Genomic DNA, 24,059 nt, shown 5'->3' with positions numbered 1-24,059 from the left:
AACTGTATTTTACTTAAAAATATGAATGTACGTCTCTGACTTCCTCTATCTTCATTGTGCAGACTACAAGAAGATGGGGAACATGACAGGCACGGTGCGTAAACACACGCCCACTCTGGAGGCCCTGCAGGTCCTGTACCATCGCATGCGCTACGAGTACGAGTTCTACAACTTCATCCGTGATCAATTCCACCTCACGAAGAAAAAAATTGGCCTCAAGTCCGTCTCCCAGCCCGCCGCCTACTCACCCGCTTTCCTACGGGAGCTGGCCCTCCGGACCCCAGAGCCTCTGGATGAAGATGAGGAGCTGGACACGGACCTCGAGGATGCCAACAGTTGGCTGGTCCATCCCTAAGGGCTGTTCGATGATCGGTGGTCGTAGCCAAGATAAATAAATAAAGCTGATTGGCTAGAATTGGCTGGAGACAGCTGGAGGCAGCCTGAAAGCGAAGGGGAGCGTTCCCCCGTCTTTGAGCAATCCCATGATGAAGTGAGGTGGTGTTTAGGGGTGTGCGGATCCTGACGCTCGTGGTTTTTTTTGACGATGTGTTTTCCATCTGCAACGGGCTCCTATCACGGCAGGCTCAGCACTGAGGACTGTGGGGTCGAGTTATTGGAAGGACAAAATGCTCTATTTAAAAATTGACCAAGGACAATGGGGAAATAACGTTAAGCTCATTCTGCTTGACTCAAATTTTGTTTTAAAAGTTTCTTTGGGTGTGTTTACATGAAATTAAACAAAAAAACTATCATTGCTGTGATCTCCAGGAGAGATTAGCGCAAGATGTAGACGGATAAATGTGTTGGGAGATATTCTACATGTCGGTCGCTGGGGTGTTTACTGTACGAGCGGACTTCAGAGACATCGCCCAAGAAAGAGGATCATACTCAACCAACGGATTCACGTCCTAAGAGCTGGAAATTGTGTCCATGAATACAAAAAAAAGTGCCAAAAGTCTTGTATGTATATTAGTCGTCCAGGACTGTTGAAAGTGCCAAACCTTGTAAAGAGTTACAGCAACGGTGTGAGAGGAAGCTCCGTGTCAGTTGTTACAGTATTGGTTTATAACATTTTTTAAATATTAAGAGGGTTAAACAGCGAGCACTTGATTATGAATTCAAAGAATTCCAACAATGTGTGCATGAATGATTGAGTTTGACCAAACCAGCAGCGTATTTTAACATAGATCTGTTACTTGGGTCATTAGTTGAAAATATAGGCTAATATAACACAAAAAAGGCATTTATGGAGTGCAAATAGTTTTAATCCAAAGTTTAAAAGATTGAGCTTGCCAAATAGCAGTGTTCCTACTGCGATGCATTACAAAGACTGCACTTTTCTTTCTCTGAGATGACTTTTCCTGGGATTCTGCAGCAAAACGAGGGATTTGGTCACAAAACCGGATTCTAAATCGTCTTTAATTTCAAATGGGATTACGTCTCTCTGTCTGTGTCACCAGTCCCAGCTAGCAGCTAGTCAGAGTGCATGTTTTTTCATCACATGCAGAGGAACAGTAACCATAAGCTAGTATGTGATAGTCGTATTTCACAATACCATCCTAATCCTCCATTGTCTGTACCTTTTTCATTGTCCTGGTGTGTGTTCAGTGTTTCCTTTTTTTTTTTGCCAGTTTAATTTATTATTTTGTATTCATTTGCATTCCAGATAAGATTCTCAGGAAGGAAAGAAAAAAAATGTTCAATAACTTTATGAACTATATCTTTGGTTTCTGAACCGACTATGAACCGATTATTGGCATTTTAATGGGTTTATATCAACAGCTGAAAACTGGTTAACAACTAATGCAGTCGATCATTTTACAGCCTTCAAAATAAATGTCCTTTAACCATTGCAGCTAATGTCCCTGTGAAGATGATTTGTTGTTTGATGAATGGGTGTTTTGCCATTTGTGCCTGCAGCCTCATCTTAAAGTTACACATGTGTCACTACTCGCAGACCATGATGCAGTACTTTGTAAATCCACTCTGCATTATCCAACCGGCTCTGAACTACTGACCTATGATCACAATCCTGACCCGAACACATCCATATATTAATATTAGTTCAGGGTCATAGCGCCACCTACTGATCAGTGTGATAATTAAGTTGTTGTAACATTGTCCAATTGACACAAAATTGCTCACGCTACATCAGAGCCCCTACTTGAACAGATCTATTAGTCTGTATGTAATAATAGTGCTGGCGCCACCTACTGGCAACAGGAAGTACGCTTTGTTTTACAACTATCATTCGATTTACATAAAATGTTCACAGTGTGATGTGCAATTGATAGCGTGGACCGTAATGAGCAATTAGCAGGCAAGGATTGACAACACGTGACGGACACAGGAAGTGAAGCGTTTGTCCTTGCCGCAGTGCGCAAAACGCATGTAACGCGGAGACGTGCGCTTGGTCATTGATCGCTCTCTCCACTAACCGCAACAGAAAATGCCTGTGCTCAACGTAGCCCTAGTTTTTTTATTATTTTCCTATTTCATTTTCAAACAGACAAGTTGTCAAAATAGAAATCAGTCAGACAGCAGATGATATGTAAAATAACATGGCAGTGCCTGCAGCTTCATTTCATAAAGAGACAATTCAACAAACATGCAGTGTGTACTTTTTTAAACAGTTAACACTTACCAACACTTGATAATTCCCCTGCAACTTATTTCAGAGTTAGAGACAGTTTGTGATGTTTGATATTAAAGAGGGTGGAATGCAGTGAGCATTGGAAGTCATCAGCTGATAAATCCAAGGAAATACTAGAGATGAAGTTCTTCAGACATGCTGCATTAACAGTCTTTGATCAGGATAAAGTATAAAGTGAAACTAGACCAAGTCATTGAGGCTGGAGTGAGGAGAGACTGAAGCATCTGTCATGGTGAGGAACTCAACCCAGTTCTGACAGAAGCCACGAGAATACTCTCCTGTGTCGATGACGAGTCCCCACAGGCGGCTCTGGCCCGTTTTGTTCCTCAGAGCCAGCTGAGCCTCCCGCTCCGTCACGTTGAAGCTGATATTTATAACTTGCACCACCAAGACTTGTTTTCATTATAAATTCATTATCAATCTTTCCTCCCTCTTTTATAACGTGCTTTTCAAGTAACAAAAAGTAATGAAAAAGTAACGAAAAGTAACGAAAACTAACAAAGTAACGAAAAGTAAAGAAGTAACGAAAAGTAACAGTAACGAAAAGTAACAGTAACGAAAAGTAACAAAGTAACGAAAAGTAACAAAGTAACTAAAAGTAACGAAAAGTAACAAAGTAATGAAAAGTAACGGAAAGTAACTAAAAGTAACAAAGTAATGAAAAGTAACAAAGTAACGAAAAGTAACAAAGTAGCGAAAAGTAACTAAAAGTAACAAAGTAACGAAAAGTAACAAAGTAACAAAAAGTAACAAAGTAACGAAAAGTAACAAAGTAACAAAAAGTAACAAAGTAACAAAGTAACGTAAAGTAACTAAAAGTAACGAAAAGTAACGACAAGTAACAAAGTAACTAAAAGTAACTAAAAAGAACTAAAAGTAACGAAAAGTAACAAAGTAACTAAAAGTAAGGAAAAGTAACGTAACATTTTATCTATCTATCCTTCTATCTATCCTTCTATCTATCTATCTATCCTTTTATCTATCTATCCTTCTATATATCTATCTATCCTTTTATCTATCTATCTATCCTTTTATCTATCTATCTATCCTTCTATCTATCCTTCTATCTATCTATCCTTCTATCTATCTATCTATCTATCTATCTATCTATCTATCTCTATCTGAAGTAAAGTAACGTAACATAAAGTAACGAAAAGTAACTAAAAGTAACGAAAAGTAACGACAAGTAACAAAGTAACGAAAAGTAACTAAAAGTAACTAAAAAGAACTAAAAGTAACAAAGTAACGAAAAGTAACGAAGAGTAACAAAGTAACTAAAAGTAACGAAAAGTAAAGTAAAGTAACGTAACGTACTTTTAGATGTAGGCCAGAGAGAACAGCGCCAGAGTAAGGAAGAAGAGGGTGCGTCTCCTCTTGCGGTGCGTGGCGTAGTAGTACCAGAGGACCAGGCTGGGCAGAGCTGTCAGGATGATGATGCCCAGCAGGTGGTGCAGCGCTGCGGCCCGGAGCAGCAGAGGCAGCAGCACCAGGGCCGGGATCATGGAGATCTCAGAGGTTGTCAATCAGGGCCCCGAGAACAGGAGGTGACATCCGCTGTGGGGGTTTGTGTCTCAGCCACCTGCAGCGCACACATTCAGGCAGAGTTACAAACACTTGAAAATAAAAAAACTTAATTAGGAATGATGCTAATACACTTTCATTGATCAAACTAATAAGATGATATGAGGAAAAATCACATGTTGTTTTCTTATTAGAAGGGTCAGACCCTGTAATTTTAATATTGTGCTTTGGTGTGATGTCACACGTGTTTGGTTTTAAATAAACTGTAAAAAGATAAATAAATGGATAAAATAAAATGAATTTATGATTAAATACATTGCAACATGAAGTCATGAAGTCTCAGAAGGATCTGGGGCCCTGGGACATGTCTTCACTCGGCCTGAAGTTTAGTGTACAAAAGCAGGGATTCCAAAACCTTTGAGTCCTTGATGCCCAAAATAACCGAGTCAGAGATATGTGCCCCATTATCCCAAAGGATATTTTAGCTGAGCTTGTTCAAAAAATCTCCCATGTGCAATGTTTCCTGTGGTGCTGTAAACTGACCTGCTGCAACTGATGCTGTCACTCATCTGTCATAATCACCATGCATGGTTATTTACATGGTTTTATTCTAACCAGTACTTTTTTAGCTTTTGGAACAATTATGGCTAAAATATGATATTGAGAATTGCATCTAAATTGGATTTGATGTCTGTAAATCACCTTGTGACCTTTGTGTCTCATCAAGGTCATACTTCTTCTAACCTGTTAAAGGCCTCGTCCAGATCTTTCACAGTCACAGCAGCATCCGTACTGGTAGATATCACACTCGCAGCAGCACATGGGATCATCTGGCTCCGGAGGCTTTAACTTCTCCCATTTCATTATGGCTTCCTGAAGTTCACAGGGCAACTTCGTTCTCTGGAGCGATGCACAAATGAACTACACCATTAAAACAAACTATTAGTGCAGGGAACATATCTATGGAAATGTACTGACAGAATCTATAACACAAAAACACACACACACGATCTATAACTTTGAAAGCACATATATACATACATATCAACATATATATAGGAGCAATTATCGTAATTATAGAGGGTTTACTTTACATCTGAATTGGCAGCAATATTTCATCTATCTTACTGTCTATAATGATATAAAACCACTTATCAATTAAAAGCAACTAATTATGGCCCGAGCACCGAACGGTGGGAGGCCCTATTGATCGCTCTCTCCACTCTAACCGCAACAGGCTTCAAAATGCCTGTGCTCGGGCCCGCTACAACGTAGCCCAAGTTTGTCCATGTTATTCCTGAAGATGACCAGCAAGCGGCGTCCTTTTCCCACTTATGCAGGAAAGCTTAAGTGAAAAAAAAAAATACTGAGGTTGCAGTCAATAGACTGTCGAGTTCTGTTGAACTTGAAACTGAGTGCAGTGTTTTTGCAGCTCTAAAACACAAGTTATAACCAGAAATAATCAGTGATGAGTGAATGCTATAGGGTCAGATCAGGTTTGGGTCTGGGTTACAGTTAGGCTATGATTAGGGCTCGAGTTTAGGCTATGTTTAGGGTTAGGGTTGGAATCGGGTTCAGGTTTAGGGGGTTGAGTTGAAATTGCTTGTTCATGTGCTGGCTGGTGCAGAAGAAGCTATTATTACTCCGCTGGTGAATAGGATGCTTTTCGTAATGGTGGGTTGTTCTAAATAGAGTCCATACTTTTCAAGCATCAGGGTAACCCCTCCATTTTCCACTTTAGGAGAAAGAGACTCGACAACGTCAGTTTCAGCCACCGTATTTATTTAGAAATAATAATACTGACTAAACATACAAACAAAAATCATAGTATTGATTGTAAAAATGTTGAACTGAATGCTTAAACACTAGATTCAACTTTCACGTGACTTTTCACCTTTTCACAGAACCTTTTTAGTTCTCCTTGAGTTTAAATCACAACACAATGGTCTGATATGAAAGAAAAACATCCTTGTACTGTACTATAATATTACAGAGCAGGTGGATACGTCTCCCAACTGTTGTGGTCATTCCCGTCTTTGGTCCAAACATTTGGAGATCACACCTTGACTCATACAGTAACACAATATTACTTCAGATACTTTTTCCTTCCATATGCCCATCATCTCGATTTCCTGGAAACTAGAACACTGACTGACACACATATCAAACAGAGTGTAAAGTTAAAACACCTTCATATTGAGTGTTTCACAGTGATATCTGGAAATGGAAGCCCTGAGATTCAAATACAAGTTGACAAAATGAACAAGTGACTTTAAAATAAACAGTAAGGAACAAGAGAGCAAAACATGCTATTGCTTTAATGGTGATAATACAATATACAGGATGTGTTGCAATATAAAGGTAAACAACTCACAATGCAGCGTTTCGTATAATCTGGACGACTTCTTTGATTGACAGTTTCGGTGAAGCATCATTTCGAGAGTTCTGATAAACGCTTGCTCTTCTTAAATTTTTCTTCTAATAATCCAAAATGTCAGCGGTGTTACTGTTTCACCTTTTGCAGCCATCTTTTTGTCTCTCTTCCTTTCATTCTGTTTCCCTGAAGCTTCTCTCCGTGCGTCTGACTCCAGCAGTGTGCAGCTCAGGCCTTGGCCTCACATTGGTTCATCTCCATCCCATCCTTTTTCTTAGACCCCAGAGCTTCTGCCTCCTCCAAGGTGGTTGTTAGAGGTTTGCCCAAGGTCTCAGGCAACAGCAATGTGAGCACTCCGATAATAAATGCCAGGATTCCCACGATGAGCTACAGAGGGGTCATGGAGAAAGATTAAAATTAATTTGTTTGCCAGGATACCTTTGTAGGTCAAATATGAGTAATAGGATCAGGGCACTAAGCCGACAGAATGGGGAAATCCGGTAATTAAATAATACCAGCCACAAGAGAACATGTATACCTGAGGTAGGTAGACCCAGACGTCAGCCAGGTACACACAGAAGGGGGCTATCACACTGCCGACGCGGCACATCATACTGCCACTACCCACGGCCAGAGACCTGGAGGGAGAAGGTCAACAACTGTTTGTTAAAACATCCATAAAGACAAAACACTTTTATAGACATATTGTATGTATGTGTTTTGATTGTGTTCTTTCTTACCTGATAGTGGTTGGATAAAGCTCACACGTGTACAGATAGATGAGACCAAAGGCGATGGCGATGGCAAACTTCCCCGTCATGCTGAGAACGATGGCCAGCACCTTGATGTCCTGCGGAAAAAACAAAGTGCAAATAGCATGTTGATAGATGTGAAGGTAGGTGGATTTAGTTTCCTCTGGGCAGAGCCAATATTTTCAGTGTTTTTGATATGCTGTGCTAACAAGTTGCTGACTTTAAAATATAGAAAAGAGTGTCATATGCGCTCATGTGTAAATTATGTAGAGAGGGTTAGATTAGATTGTGTGTCTTCCTGTAGCGTCCCAGAGGGGTTACTACACTCAGACGCTGCCTCCGCTGTTTTCACTGTCTACATGCCTTGAGTTTTCAGAGCACGCTTGTTGACCGCTCTGTTCAGAAAAGGTTCTCGAAGTCAAAGGTCATATTTACTTGGACGCTAAGTACCTGCTGTTATTCAACCCGACAATGAGCAGAGCTAATTTGGGTCACAGCTCAAAACACACAAACGCACACACTGGATTGTACATGTTTCATGTATCAGAACTCAACTGTAAAAGTGGCCCAGTGGCCTGGGGCAAAGTCATGGGCAATAAATTTAAGAGCTCAATCAAGGCGGATTGGGTCAGTGCAGAAAATGTTCTGTTTCTGTCGACAGCAAAGTCACTGTCACATATGTGATGGAGTTATACGTTTACAGTGGAAAATCAATATTTATCGCTTTATACACGATTTATCAGTTTACAGTAATAAATCTGAAAGATGCATTAGTTTTGACACACCAATTTGAGTCTGGCAAGTTCCTCTAATTTTAATTATTGTTAAAAAACGTTTCTCTTGTAACTCAAATGTATGATTTTTTAAATAGGGTCAATAAAAAATGTTGAATTTAGTAGTTTTGTAACCCCAGAAGACAAAAAGTGGTGAAATATGCTTCTTAGGAGGAAAAAAAATGTGGACACACACACACAGAGACACACTTGCTCTTTGTACATACAGGGGGCACCACAATGATGAGCATACACGCGACCCCCGCGAGGAGCAGGGCTGGGGCACAAGTCTTCTTCCTTCCGATCCGGTCCATTGCAAAACAACCAACCAGATAAGAGGGGAGCTCCACTGCACCTGAAAACAGCCAATCAGAGCAGCTCCCAGTCAGAGTTTATCGTGGCCCTGATACACTGACACGGTGATATTCAATACAGTGGGATTTAAATAACTAGATAATAAATCTCTGAGCTCAGCTGTATCTTTCGAGGAAAAAGGGTGGGGATTATAAATGTCCCTACTGGGTGGGTGTTAAAGGAAGCACACTAAATTATATGATTAATGTAAATGCTTCAATAAGGAATTCAACTGCTGGACATACAACATGAAATCCTCACACATTACATATTAACAAATGTATTACCAAATGTAGTGTTTATGGTGTACAAATATTATATATAATATATTTCAAATACCAATATATGAGCAGTACATGTGTTTTTACAACTGAATATTAGGGCCAATCAAAGGAGAAAAAAATGAGAAAATTATGAGAAAATAGACAAGAAACTACTTTTTTCCAGTTAAAAATGGCATCGGAATTTATTTTTACTCTCTGATCTTGGTATCGGCATTGGCCCACCAATATGCATATTGGTCAGGCTCTAGGTCAAAGGTTGTCTACAGTCTCTAAATATATTCCACAATTACTTGTCTTAAGCAGGATTCTGTCACTTACCAGCAAGGAAGAGGTTCATGTATTGGTTTCCTCCTAAGTTGACGGAACCTAAAGAGAAAACGTAGTAGCCCAAACTGCCGATGAACCAGATCGCCCACACTGTGCACGTACGGCCCGCCATCCTCCAGCTTCTAAACAGATCCAGGATGGACATCTTCTTTTCCGCTTTCGCCGGCCGCTCCCCTTCCTCCTGCTCCAGCAGAGCTGAGCCATTCTCCCTCTCCTTCGGCTCCAGCAGATCCTCTGCCTTCAGGCTGCACTCCAGGCCGTTGAAGCGGGCTATCTTGTCCAGCAGCGTCTGGGTGTCCCTGTAACGGCCCTTGGCCATCAGGTAGAAGGGCGTCTCGGGGAACTTCCAGCAGAAGAGCAGGAAGGGCGAGGTGCAGATGGAGAGGATGATCTGGTAGATCCACCAGACCCGCACCAGGTAACCAGTCAGAGCCACCACCATGATCCCAACTGCAAAGGCCGCGTGCACGTGCATGGAGGTCCATGTGCGTACCTTGATGCCTGTGAATTCGGTGACGTAGACGAACACCACCACGAGGTAGCCACTGGACACCTGCCGAGAGCAAAGATGGAAAGGAATATATATGCTTGTGATATCGAGCTAACACACAGTATACAGTCGGAATAGCAAATAAAACAGAGACGTATATTTACAGCAGTTATATGTTGATATATCTGCAACTTAAAAGTAAACAGCTTCAGTGCTTCCTAAAAAGAGAAAAAAATTTTAAAATTTTTTAAAACAGAATTTTCCACTGTGTTGAGTGTGGCTGCGCAGTATGAGCCTCCACCATCTGAGCGTCTGACTCTGTGTGACAAACAACAGCTGTAGCCGAGGAGGACTGGGGGGGTGGTAGAAGACGGAGCGGGAAGTGAAACAGAGGACGGACTGTAGGGTCTCTGTGGGCTCAACTCCTTGTAATGATTCCCTCAGTTAGTAACATGGTCTCTTGAGCACATATCTCATGTACCCAGTGAATAAAACAACAACAACAACAAAAAACACACTAAACTACTCAAAGACACACATTTCGAAGGCACTGCTTGCTTTACTCGCTCTATTCCTGACGGTTGTTTTGCTTTCAAGTTTTGATGCTTCATTTTTTAATATATTTTAAGGCCTGAAAAACATGAGCAAGCTGTTGCTTTTGGACATTTCCTTGTTAGACATGAATGGTGTCTCTGATAAGAAATTATCAGACAGTCACTACTCTGTCAAGTACAGAGGAGGAAAGGAAATTCAGTATATATATAAAGTTAGAGCTGCAGAGTTGTACTCATATTCTTTTTATACCCAGCTGGAGCAAACATGTTGCTTTGGTTTGGATGTTGGCTTCACTGTAATGTGACTAAGAGGGGGAGGCTCCTAATATATTCATAGAGAACATTAGCAACTGGCTGAGAAACTATTTCGCAGTGAAACATCCAGACACTGGGGACATAGAGAACATGAAGAAGAATTTTTGTTTACAAGCCCAAAGTGGAAAATAACTATAACTCCCTGTGAGCTTTTAAAGACTTCTTTCAACATGGAAACATTAATAGACTGTCACTAGAAATCCTCGCAAAGTGCACTTTCACATTGGATTCCCTCTGTCGGCTTAAAGGTCCCGTGTGTGAGCTTTAGGTGAAAGGAATCTATTGGCTATTGGCTAATCTATTATATATAATATCATCCTAGTGGTGTTTTCACTGGTGGGTTTCATCTAAATTGTACAAATTGTAGTTTTCTTTACCCTAGAATGGGCCTTTATAGTTAAATACTGTATAAGGAGGCCGCCATGTTTTTTAACAGTAGCCCAGACTGGACAAACTAAACACAACTGCAACATGATACCTAACCACTAGGTGTCACTAAATTCTACACACTGAACCTTTAAGTCCCTGCATGGAACTGCATTAGTTTTCATATGAGTTTCCATATGAGTGACACCTTGATGGATTTCCCATCCATGGCATACAAAAGAAAAAAGAAATGCACCTTCTCAGGTAGACGTGCCAAACTCACCATAGCAAGGAGGAAACGGAGGACCATGAAGAAATAGTAGTTTCCAGAGAACGCAACAGCCACTCCGAACCCAAACTGACAGATGCTGGTGCACATCAGAATCTTCACACGGCCAACTCTGGAGGAGAGAGACACGTTCAGGGAGGAAAAACAGGGTGAAAGAGAGAAACAGAGGAAAACTCGTACATCGAGTTGCAGCTGCAGTTCCACTCTGTACTTAAAAGTTCTCAGACAACAAAGTTCACGTTTAAAATCAATCTACCAATTATTTTCTCAATTAGATGATACATTTTTTTATCTACAAAACGTCAGAAAACGGTGAAAAAGACGATTGTGATCTTTTATTTTTTGCTTCCCCAACTGACAGAAAACAATATAAAAATACTGTATGACCAAAACAAGCAGTGAATAATGAAATAATCATCAATAATAACCCATCATCCACAGCAGCCATTCATCCTTCCTACAACTCTCATCGTGCCTTTCCCACACCTCCATGCCTGTGAGGTCACTTTGAGCGTGCACTCAAGTCTTGCACTCACACACCGACCACTAAGAATCTGAGAGAGGCGCGTCTCGCTTGATGTTGAGGCAGAAGTGCCAACATGTCTCCTGAAGCCTCCATGTGGATATGAACAAAGTATCTCAGCCCGTCAGAGAACATGTGCTTTTGTTTTCATGCACATGTGAAAATAACTTTGCTGTACGGAAAAACTCTCTGGATGTGTCCCACATGATATCATTCATCATGCATTAATTCTTACTCAACAAGAAGCCTTCTCCTCCTCCACCCCCTCGTTCTTCATCCTGCCGCCCTGGCTTACCTGTCAGCGAGGTCCCCAAACACCAACGCTCCGATCAGCACCCCCAGCATGAAGGTGGGCTGGCACAGCTTGGCCAGCCATTCTTTATCACATACCAAGTCCCACTCCGTCACAACACTTTGTTCAACTTCAGTGTGGTCGTAAACAAGTTTTCCATTACAGGCTCTCACTGTTTTGATTCCGTCAAAGTCATATGTGAAGTCTGTTGGGTTGATGCGCTGGGCAAAGTGGCATCGGCTGAGCTCCCACTGTTCCCCTTCCGCCGTCCTCACCACCATGGGCCCGGTCCCCGATTTAAAGTCCGGCAGGAAATCCTCCAGACTAGATCCTGACAGGTTACCGTACAGGACTTCAGTGATGTTGCTGGGCCCACTGCACACAAAGTTTGGGGTTTCCACCAGGAAAACTGACGACAGGTAGTGGATCCCACAGGATGTGGCCTGGAAGACTGCTGCAAAATACAGACATGCCTGAAATCTGGAGGGGAAAAATACATTTAAAATATGCTGACATAAAATTCAGAGAGAGACGATCGTGGTGTTATATTATATAACAGATAACTCAAAAAGTGGGAGGCCACAACCTGCCTCAACCAGCTGGGGTGAGAGGAGAGAAGGAGATAAGAGAGGTGGGTGGAAAGAGGGGAGAAAAGAGAGAGAGAGAGAGAGAGAGAGAGAGAGAGAGAGAGAGAGAGAGAGAGAGAGAGGAGGAGAGGGGAGAATTTAACTTGCAAAGAAGAGTAAAATGCAACTTTTAATTAACCACATAAAGGTTGTAAAACTGCCTCTAGTGGTTGTTAACTTTGATATATCGTTCAGTGGTCATACATTCTTCATATATCTGTACTTCACTTGAGTAGTTTTTATTTTACTTCAGTACAATTTGATCTCTTTACTTGTACTTTTGCTCGAGTGAAATGTTTGAGTACATCCTGCACCACAATTTTTATAGAGAACTGACTGCATATGAAACACATTCATTTAACGTTTGTGAAAAAACATATAATGACATTAAAAGAATTTAACGTTTTAAAAGATTCGGGAGAAAACCCCAAACCATTGCATTCTGGTCATGTTTGTAAAAACTTTTCATCGGACTTTAAACACAAGGAGATGATTCTAAGCGATCAAAACAGTCACAGTGAAATGAAGTGTAAATGAAGTGTAAATGAAGTGTAAATGGGGACAGGAACTCATAAACCAGAGGAGTTCGTTTCCCCAATCGCAGCTGTAACGTGCTTTAGCAAGTTCAGACTTTGAGAAGTTAACGGTTTGTTGATGGTGCCACAAAATAATTTAAAAAAACTCAACTCGCGCACGGATCAAGGGAAACGTGGGAAACTTCACGACTCTGCAGACGAGTAGAAATGTTTTGTACCTGTTGAAATGTCCGAGCTCGTCGAATATTCTCTCCACGGTCATTTTCTCCCTGTGGCTCACGGTGCGTCTCCCTCTCTCTCCGGTGACCGGCGGGCGAGTGACTGCGGCGTTTGCGCAGCGCACTGAGGAGGAGGAGCGCGCACACACGCTCCCTCACAATCCTAGCCGCACGATGAGAAGTGGCTTTGGAATATTTTTGTATCAATAGCCTCAATACGTTTGGGTGAGAGGGATTTGCCTTCAGCTGTGATCACATGACCCAGAAAAGCTGGCTTTGTGACCTTGCTTTGTGACCTTCTGCAGCCAAATGTTTAGGCAAAGTAACTTTATCTCTCTCACATTTACACGTGTTGTGATGCAAATCATCCACATACTGCAGCAAGGCAGAACCTTCCGGAAATGACAATGGTTCAAGACTCTTCCTTAGCGCCTCATTAAAGATGGTGGGAGATTAACAATGGCCTTGACACAGGCCAGTGAATGTCCAACCCTCTCCTTTAAACTGGAAACTGAACCAGTATTTGCTGTCTGGGTGAACAGGAACACTGAAAAATGCATTAGCCAGATCAATAACAGAAAACCAACAGGCTTCAGGAGGAACCTGTGACAAGATAGTACATGGATTAGGAACAGTTGGAGCTCTTGGTTGAACAGCTACGTTCACTGCTTGGGTTGATTTTTAATCCCGTATTTTCTTACCAGGAAAAATAGGTGTGCGTACTGGTGAGTTGTTGCATGGAATGATTACTCCTGCTTTTCGCAACGCTTCAAAAACTGGAGTAATGCCTGTAATGGCTTCAGTTTTCAATGGATATTGCTATTGGCAGGAGCTGTAGTCAGATTTAGGCGTTATAACTACAGGTTCTGCATTTTTAATTAAGCCAACTTCATGTTTGCCTTGAGCCCACAGGGTCTTCGGGATTTCCTGTAAGGCGGGGATGTTCGCAACATCCGTTTGAGATAAAAAATTATGAGACAACGACATTAAAGGTAACAGATGAACAGTTCTCTGCGTGTGCGCTGTAACAGAAACAAACTTTTTATATGCATGCAGTTGGGGAGAATATAGTACGGATGCATCCTTAGTATTTTTCCAATCAGTGACATTTTTACATTTTTAAGCAAAGAGACCTAGGTCTTTCCTTTTTAGTTTTTCTCCTTTAGCAAGTGAGATGTGTGGGCTGGAGTCTGAGACTTGAAACATTTCATACTGTTTCTCTGATAAGCTAATTAAACCCACACACTGATCATTGTCCCAGCATAAATGTGTTATCAAAAGCTTATCATTTTTGCATTATCGCAAAACCATTTTTTTAAATATGTACTGTGTGTGTGTGTGTGTGTGTGTGTGTGTGTGTGTGTGCGAAGGGGAGATGTGCTTCATGCACTCTTCCAAAAGGGCCTCACTCACTCCTCCAGATGACAGTTCCCACTGATACGTATGTAACAGAAGGTCAAAATCATATTTAACAAAGGCTGATTGTTGTTGATCACAATTTGTAACAACCTGCAGGCCGTCAGGATTGGAAATGAATCCTATCCCTAGACGACACACTAGGTCTCGTCCTAATACATTGATAGGACAACACCCTGATATGAGAAAAGAGTGTTTGAAATTTTCATGAGTTTGATTATCATAACATGTTAGAGGAACAGAATATGATTCTTTAACAATTTTGCCAGAAGCGCCAATGGAGTGTGGGAATCGACCACTTTCTTTGGGTGGAACAGGAAAAGCCTCTCTCCTTATCACAGATTGTGTTGCACCAGAATCAACCAAAAACATAATTTGCATACCATTGATTTTTAAACCGTACTGTGGTAGTTTCTCAAAAAACGCTTTTGTCATATTTAGCATATGTGCTTGTATAGTCATTTTTCATTTCTAAGCATGTGATTGCTTCTGATATCAGTGTGTGTGTGTCAGTGACATTTGGTGTGCCACTTTCATGTATGTGTGGTGTGGGTGCGATACCGTGCATCTCAGGCGTCGAGTGTGTCAGAGTTTTCACCGCTCTGTACTGGCAGAATCATTTGCATAAGCAGCCGCACCTCGTTCCTCCGGACACTCCCGAGCCCAATGCCCCCTCTTTCCACACTTGTAGCAGGTGTCTGCATCCATGCGGGGACCGCCTCGGCCTTGTCCTCGTCCTCTGAAGCCACCACGTCCTCGGTTGAACTGGCGGCTACTTCCGCGTGTTTGGTTATTGTACATCGTAAAGGATGTCTGTGACTCTTGAAGTGTCTGATACATGGTAAGTGCAGCCATGTGGAGGTCTTTTTCAGTCTTATCTTTCTTGCGTCTTTGTAGAGTCTTGAGCTTTTCTTCAACATGCAGAGCATGTCGCCGAACTTCAGTCAGTTTTGCTTCGGACCAGACAATGCAGCTGCGTCTGACAGCCTGTTCTATATCAGGACGGAGGCCATTGACGAAGTTGTTTCGCAGATGGGCCTCCCAGACAGAGATTTCCTCGCCCATGGGATCAGGGCGAATGAGCCCACTGTGGATGGAGAAGACTTCAAGAAGACGAGCATAATATTCTTGGACTGGTTCTTCATCTCTTTGTTTACATGCTGTAATTTTTGCAGTGTCCATTCGTGGGGGAAAAGTCACTCTAATGAGGTCACAGAGAGCTTCGATGGCATCTCTGTATCCGTGGTTGGCACCACTTTCCCAAATATAATGTCGTCTACGGAGCTCATCAGTAGGAAAACGACTAGACAGCTTTGTCCACCCTCCTGGACCCATCTTTAATATCAGGAGTCGTTTTAGTTCAACTAAGGTGGGGCTGAACTCTCTGCAGAAGGTTAAAAGTTCGTTAGCAAAACGTGAACCTGAATCTTCTGGTGATGGCAGATGACTCATGGCTTCTTTAATGTCAGATTCCGACCAAGGATGGAAATTCATCATCGGACCTTCGGGTCCGGCCACCTCGAACATTGGCAGAGTTGGTGTGGCACCACCACCAGTGTAACAGGTGGATGTCGGCTGAATCTGTGTCTGTGCCCAGCCCTTGCTGCGGGTTACAGGAGGTCCGTTGCTGCCGTCTGCTGTTCCGGTCATGGAGCCTGGTAGATGGGCAGTTGTTGGTGGAGGAATATAGGGCGGAGGTAAGCCGGCTGGGCCTGGAGTCTCTTCAGGTCTTTGAGGAGGGGCACAGTCGAGATCGTGGTCCACTCTGACACACTGAGGCACTGACAAAGAAAACTTTTTCTGAGCAGATTTATCTGTTCGTTCACATTCATCTGCCATTTTATCACACTCATTCTCTAGGGTAACACACGGCATTTGGTTTGCATTCTTTCTTCTTTCCCTACATTCACATTCATTCTTCCACACACTCAGTGCTTTCAAATGTGTTTCAATTTCATTGAGATCCTTCTTTGACACTCTTCTTTTTGACTTTTTCTTTTTAATTCCCAATTCTATTTTCTCTTCCAACCTTAGTAATTGTCTTGGACTAAATGTTCCCCCACTGGGGAAACCGAACTCTTTTACCCATATTGATAAGGGTCTGGTGGCAACCTCACCATATTTAGTTTGCATTAGTTTCACATTTTTAGCCTCAGAATCGAGCAAACTATCAGGATTCAATTTAGCTCCTTTGTTTCCCATCTCGTAGTAATCCCCGATTCCGTATGTCCCAGACCTTATTCTGTCAAACAGTCCCGGACTTTTGACACGTATACACGTATTACCCTTTAAGACGCGATCGTCACCACGAATTCAGATTGTTTAACGCTACAATGCGAGTAAAAGCCTACCCTGGTATGACGTTGGTAATCAGCAGCCTTACATCAGACAGGAATCAAAGGACCCATTTATTTGAATAGTTTGCTTACAAAATCGGGTTCATAAAATTATTTGAGAATTATTTCAGAATCTCACCGTAAGGACAACGGCGGTCCGTTTGTGTGGAGATCCCAGTGGTGACCGTCCGGGGCCCCCGACGGTCAGCCCTCTCTTCTCTGTGTTTCACTGAGGTAGGGGCTGAAATACTTTTTCTCTCAGGCTGACCAGTCGCCGTCCGTCTGTGGCTCCGGACGAATCACACAAGGGATCCCACTTCTGACACCAAGTTTGTGATGGAAATTTGACCTGGTGAGACTTCTGAAATAAAGAGATTCGAGAACAATAGTCTTTTAAGAGGATTTTATTCCTTGCAAGGAAGGTCAGACAGTCATACAGTGTGCAATGAGCATTCTGCAGAGGGAATGACAACGAAACAGTTGCAGGCGTATGCTTTTTATGCAGATACAATGAAGAAATGTGTGTGTGTGAAAAGTTGAACTGTGTGTGTGTGTGTGTGTGTGTGTGTGTGTGTGTGTGTGTGTGTGTGTGTGTGTGTGTGTGTGTGGGGGTGTGTGTGTGCCTATGTGAACTATGTGTGCGAACTGAGTGAATAGTGAAATCCCAGGAGATAAGACACAAATACCTGCTGAAGACCTCCTCAAGGTCTTGGTGGGGGAGACAAGCACTCTGGAGATATGTGGCTCTGAGTTTCACACGGAGAAATAGTATGAATAAGCAGAGATAATACGAGTGTGGTGTATTGTAGCCAGGATCATTGTGGAGTCAGGCCTGAAGACTGTCGTCGAATTAATTGTCTCTGTAACTCTAGCCTGGCATCACAGAGCTGTGTTTCCTCTGAGGTGGTACCTCTGTCAGGGTTGCTGTGAAATTCCCTGCCAGGCTATCAATAACTAGAGGAAAAAATACACAGGGAGTGTCGGTGCCATTTGAGTTCAACTGGAAAAGAAGCCATAATAAACACAACCCCAGATCTGGGCAGGTTTGTGGCCTTCTGTGGTGCATCTGTGTACCAATGTGTGTAAACCAAGCAAACAGACGTTCAGCCACAAAAAAAACCCCATTTCCTGATAAACTGGTAAATTTATGGCACTTTTTAGTACATCAGAGTTTCTTTTGAGGCTAAACAAAACACTCCTTCATTCTCCCAGAGGACATAAAAAGCTTGAGAACTTAACTCTTAGTGCAATCACACTTGTTGGGACCTGGTATTTGGGAACTACAGTTTCGGCCTACATGTGTAGTGAAAAGCCTAAGGCCGCATGTCCTTTGTTCTGGAGAAAACCGGAGCCTCCAGAACTCAGTCTCCCAGGGTGCCTCAACGTCACACAGAGGTGTGAAACCGACCGGGGACACAAGTTTCAACTACTATCGGTCACTCTGGGCCCCATGACCTATGAGGTCACCAAGCCAATATAAGGCCAGGTCTTCCTCGATATCTCTTTCTACGCCACCCTCCGAGAGGAGAAGGGTGTCCAGCTCTTTTCGACTCATCTCTTCAACCAAGCTCTACCAACCTTCAAGCAGCGACGCGAGGGCCTGCCGAAGATCAGCAACTGAGCTGTATCGCACAGCAGAACCTCTACACTGTCAAGAACTCTATATCCTTCAACTTAGCTAACTATCTCTATGGTAATTTTGGTTATAGTTATTCATTTAATTGTTAATCAGTGTTCCAAATTTGTAGTTAGTACTTTTATGAGACTTAATCAATAAATTGGCTATCTTTTCCCTTCCTTTGAAGGGTGGTGCCCCGAGGGAACTGTAATGGCAGAATTTGCATTTGTGTAATGTGTATGTAGAAGAAAGTATGAACAAATGTTTTCTGTGACTTAACTACGAAAGTTGCAGAAGGAAGTGTTTATGGCCCCCACATGTGTGACTGAGCAATTGCTTCACAGCAGGGGTTTACTTAGTGTGTCTGTTATAGATGGGTGAGGGGAACTCTGCATTGTATACAGGACTGGGGTCTTTTGATGTTGTAAATGAAGATAGAGGATCTCGGAGACAGATTGTCTCACACCAGGGGTCTGGGACGGAGATCTGAGACAGGATGGCTGCCCACCCTGGTCAGACATCAGGAGGCTGAAGAATACCATTTGCTCCTCGCAGGGAGGGGCTTCTGATTGTATAAGTGAAGTGATTCTCCTATGCTTAGAATTGAACTTTCCGAGAGACAATGTTATGTGTGTATTATTATACAATAGAGTATCATTATTAAACAGAAATTGCCACCACAGTAACTTTAATCAATTCAAGTTATTATTTAATATTAATATTTTAAATATTAATATTCAATATTTTATTTTGACAACCAAATGTATTGAATGCCGAAAGGCACACCATTTTATGGTATCACGTTTAATGCATTATTGCACAACACACTCCTGGAGTTCCCTACAAATGAGCACATGGTTGTAAAGAAATCATCACAACATTCAGGAAATATTCAGGAGTCGTCATTGCAGCGTCGGCCTTTTCAAAAGCCGGTGAAACAAAAAGCTGCTGTAAATAGGCCTGGTGTTTACAACCGGAGCATAGTGTCAATGAGCTGCTGAGTTCACAAGCGTCACAAGGTCACGGTTCATCTCCGAACCAGCAACACGCTGCATCCTCACATCGTCCGCTTAGTTCTCTTCTCCCAAAACCAGAGATGCAACTAGTTATTCTTTTCATTATCGATGTAAATAATAGAATCTACAGTCCAACAATAGCCTTATATCTACGTTGTGGGTATTATACTTATTCTGTTATTATTAGCTAGTTCTGTGATCTATTTTCTTGATAAAAGGAATAACTTGATGCCCTAGTATAGAATAAATCGCAAAAATATTCCATTTGCAACAACTTTTCTCTAAAATAAAGTTAAATGACCAAAAGTAATATCAACAAATTAAATCGATGAATGTTTGAACTCTTCTCAAACTTGCTGGTGTCTATGTGTTTGCATGTATGTGGGGCCTGATGAGCACAGATTAAATATGAATCTACCCACAGCCAGCAAACAACCGGAGAGTGTAGAGAGAAAAAACAGAAACAAACATCAAATATATAAATAACAAATAAATAAATAATAGTTGAATTGTGTCAGATCTGGATTCTGCATCTCTGGAGTCACAGATACCTGCAGAATGAGGGAGAGAGAGAGAGTTTAGCTGACATGTATAATAACCATCTTCTTTCTTCTATGCAAAATACATAACAGGGAATCCAGATTCTCTGTGTCAGTGAGCGCTTCCACTGGACCCTTTGATTAATAATTGATTTTGTGTAGAGGCTGTGGCCGTGTTGACATACTGCACCTTGCCTTGGCCGGATTCAGCAGGACGTCCACTACAAACTAAGACACTGTTTGCTTTTGCTGCCAGGCTGACTTGCCGTCTGCATCACTCCCTCAGATGGGAAATAATGAGAACAGGAGAATTGACCTGGAATCAGACCCACAAATTGACAACGACAATTTCACAAACGGTGCGCAACCTTGAAATGAACTGCAGGACTGTGTGCCTCGCGGTATCGTCATTCAAACGCCAACAAAACATATTATTAAGGAGACCCTGGTTTAATAACTGTAAAAAAAAAACTACAACTGAGTGCATCGCAATTTCCATGTTGGGCCACAAGGCTGCATTTCACAAAAGACTTATTCAATGGCTTCACGAAAGTAGTAGCAGTTGGTGATTTATGTCAAAAACAGATGCTGGTGCCATAAATCAGAGGATGCAAGTGGAGCTACTCATTGAGATCTGCAGGCTATATCAGGAATTTAAGCTATTATACGTGTCATGCACCAAAATGTGCAAAGCCTGCTTGGGAGAAAAGCCTGTTTCTAGGGTTATGATGTAATGGACAATAAAACTAAAAAAGTGCATTTCGTGTTTGACCTCGTTCAGATCCCACAGTGGAAGCTTTCCTGTAGAACATAAGGGAAGTGATGTTACTGACATTGGGGTTCATGACCACTGGCTGGAGTTCGATCCAGTTTGTTTGAAGAGCTGTGTCGCTTCCCCCCCGCTTTTATTTGCCGTCCACCTCCTTTCTTGTTTTCAGAGATATTGAGTGGCAGGCTGCTGATGAAACTTTGTACTACCATTCAGGATAAAAAGAGCGTATCCTCGTATAGAGCAGTAGTAGATGGTTGTTTGTTTGCATATCCTGTTCTGGGACATGTATACTCTGGGCAGGGGGGGCGACTATCCCTGGGATCACTGCTGCGTTTCAATTCCGTTGTTAAACTTCCTCGTGACCTGGTGTATTCGAAGTTTTTAGGTTTGGCCCTTTTGAGATCTAACTGCAGCGACAGGGTTTTAACGGTTTGCCAACTCTCACCTGCTCCTGTCACAACTGGCCGCTTCCCACCGAGCGATGGGTCGATAAGTTTACACAAGTTCACAAGTTTATTTCCACCCCAGAAAGAAATGCTTTTATTTTCCCTCAATCCAGTAGAATCTGGTTTTACCTGCTGGGTTGTACAACCTGCACATTTTAATCCCACCTGCCACGAACCTGAACTCAGATCTTTTTATAGCCTATGAGCAAGTATGTGTTTTGAGCTGATGCTGGTTTTACACATCTCTTCTTGTAGCTGGGGTGATAATTGTCTTGTTCCTCTGTCCTCTGCTCCTTATTCACAGGAGGCTCATCTTATCATTTCTGTTCAAGCATCCAACAGCTTAATTGTGTACTAAGCATTGGAAATCAACAGGCCATCCATCTACGGACTGTAAACACTACTCAAAAATACTGCATCCAATCTGAGACAGTGCTTATTTCACACCTTTTGTGTCACATAGCTGTTCGGATGAATGATTTCAGATATGTTGTGTCACAGTAAAGATTTCTCTGCTCGCACAATTAATAATTCAGTCAGTAGCTAACTCCCGCTGCCCTCGATTATTTTTATCTGCTGAGTTCACAAGTTGGACCTCTTCATGACCACATGTTTGACCTTTGCAATGGCTGCTGTGGACCGCCAAATAAGGAGGATCCACTGGATCAAGTTCACGTGACCTCTGCTGCCTCGACCTTATTTCTGCAGGAGAGGAATAGGAGAAGAGAGGAGAGGAGAAAGGAGAAAAGGCAAAAAGGCAAAAAGGGGCAAACAAATACGCTCCACGTGGCAGCAGATTTTGGTCAGATCCTAACAAATCATTGCAATATGTGTAACTTCAACAACAAAGAAAATACTTTTCCTTTGTTCAGCGAGAAGAACTTGTCTCTGCAACCTTTCATTCGTAGCTGTTTTTTCAGGTGTTAGGGTTGTGTACTCACCCAAGAGAACACACGGTCGCACACACACATGTACAAATACATAGGAACAGTACAACAGTTTGTGTGACTTTCCTGCAGGAATCTACGCTACACTTTATCTCGGTGCATTCTTTTCATGTTCTCTCATCCCATCCTGCGTCAATTACCAGTGAAGTTACCATATGACCTACATCACTTCATTCTCTCGCAGACCCAGAATGAGTTCTAATCAAATCCATGTGGTCCTAAGTATTCATGACCACCACTTGGCGGCAGTAGAGATTGTTAGTGTGAGGGAACCTGCACAAATCCAGCTTCTGACAAGCGAACTGATAAACTGAATAAATACATAAATACATGAATAAGTAGGTAGTTCTGTTGCAAACGTCTCTCATATATTTTTCATATATGTGTAAGATCATTAACATAACCATAAAAAGCGACTCAGACTTATAATTTACTCAAATGACTGACAGATGTATTGAGCAGGTAAGTAAGAATGAGGTATTTTGTTATAATTAATCTATTAGACCGTGTTATTGCCGTCTTACTCTCAAAAAATGTATGTTGGTGTGTATGGTCATTGTCCTCAGAAAGCTAATTAATTGTGTTGTAGAGAAATACAACACAAGCATCAAGCAACGGAAAATCATTTGCATACACCTGCTTGCTCTCATCAATAGTTTGGCTGGAAAAGAGTTTTTTTTTTTTTTACTCCAAAGGGGGCAGTAGAGAGCTACTTGTAAGCCAATATCCAGACACGTAAGTGAGTCATTGATTCCAAACAGATGAGAGAATTTGCAGCTTTATCATTGTCCTGCATTTTCTTAGATTGAGCTGATGTGACAATGTTCTGTGGAAGTCTGGCAAACCCCTGACTTCCATCCACTGTTCAAGACATTCCTCCTTGGCAGCCTCGAGAAAAGACGTGTCCTGTTTTGTTTTAAAGTGTCAATAACTTATTTATGCAGTGGATGCACAAGAAGGGGCTGTGGTTATTAATTTGTTCACACACAACAGCAGATTTGGTGGTCGGAAGGAAGGAAAATCAATGACAACATTAATTAAGTGACCGGAGAAGACTATTAGGGCGATGTTGGCTTGCCAATACACGCAGCAAAATTAAAATCAGAGATGTTAGTTTCAGCGACTGGCCCATAATTTCAAGGGCAGGTGGAATAATACCTTGTACTGGCAAAAGTTGATTTGGATTTCTGAACATGCACCAAAAGTAATAACTCAATTTCAGAGAGGTGAAAAACTTGCAAAAGTACTGAAATGTAATTGAAAAAGTCCATTTAAATAACTCTAACCCAATAAATGTAACGCTGGTCATTAGATTTTCTCTCAAAGTCCTAGAATTTGAGAATATGTTTATATCTCACTTTTTATTGGTGCACTGAAAGGTTTTTATACTTGTAAGTTATAGTACTAGTATTCAGTATGAGCAGTCCTGCAGTATGAGAGGGTAGAGTGTATGCAGATGAGAGAAGTGCAAGCTGGGCCCTTAGCGGAGCAGCAGGTCCTGCCCACATCTAGAGTTACACGGTAACCCGAGAGTCGGAGGGGAGGGGGGAAAGCAACAGAGGAGTGTGTTTGTATGTGTGTGTGAGTGTGTGTGTTAGTGGAGCTGGAGAGAAAAAGACGGCAAATTAAAGGGGCGTGTGTGTGTTTGGGGGAAAGGGGGACATGGGAGTGTGTGAGGAGGGAGTTCCCAAAGTTTTCAAAGAAGGCGGCACACAACCCGTC

General features: G+C 42.0%; 2 protein-coding genes across 3 annotated transcripts in view; one reads left to right on the top strand and one right to left on the bottom strand.

Moving 5' to 3' along the window:
- usta (uronyl 2-sulfotransferase a) overlaps positions 1 to 1,855 on the top strand; it is a 52,773-nt gene extending 50,918 nt beyond the window's left edge. For both annotated transcript variants that reach the window (XM_035144098.2, XM_035144099.2), the window contains one exon: positions 63 to 1,855. In XM_035144098.2, the coding sequence (XP_034999989.1) occupies positions 63 to 355 (293 nt within the window). In that variant the 3' untranslated portion in view covers positions 356 to 1,855. The remainder of the gene's footprint in view (positions 1 to 62) is intronic.
- A 4,084-nt stretch (positions 1,856 to 5,939) lies between these two features.
- Positions 5,940 to 13,408, bottom strand: slc22a16 (solute carrier family 22 member 16). The gene is made up of 8 exons (XM_035143430.2): positions 13,248 to 13,408; positions 11,871 to 12,347; positions 11,047 to 11,164; positions 9,030 to 9,591; positions 8,301 to 8,428; positions 7,289 to 7,398; positions 7,087 to 7,186; positions 5,940 to 6,935 (listed from the first exon to the last, which is right to left on the bottom strand). The coding sequence occupies exons 1-8, from the start codon at positions 13,289 to 13,291 to the stop codon at positions 6,777 to 6,779; spliced, it is 1,698 nt and encodes a 565-aa protein (XP_034999321.1). The 5' UTR covers positions 13,292 to 13,408; the 3' UTR covers positions 5,940 to 6,776.
- Positions 13,409 to 24,059: the final 10,651 nt, after the last annotated feature.

This window comes from Hippoglossus stenolepis, chromosome 20 (genome assembly GCF_022539355.2).
Source record: "Hippoglossus stenolepis isolate QCI-W04-F060 chromosome 20, HSTE1.2, whole genome shotgun sequence".
Classification (NCBI taxonomy): domain Eukaryota; kingdom Metazoa; phylum Chordata; class Actinopteri; order Pleuronectiformes; family Pleuronectidae; genus Hippoglossus; species Hippoglossus stenolepis.
The sequence above is the reverse complement of the archived record's forward strand: the minus strand, read 5'-3'. Positions and strand labels throughout refer to the sequence as shown.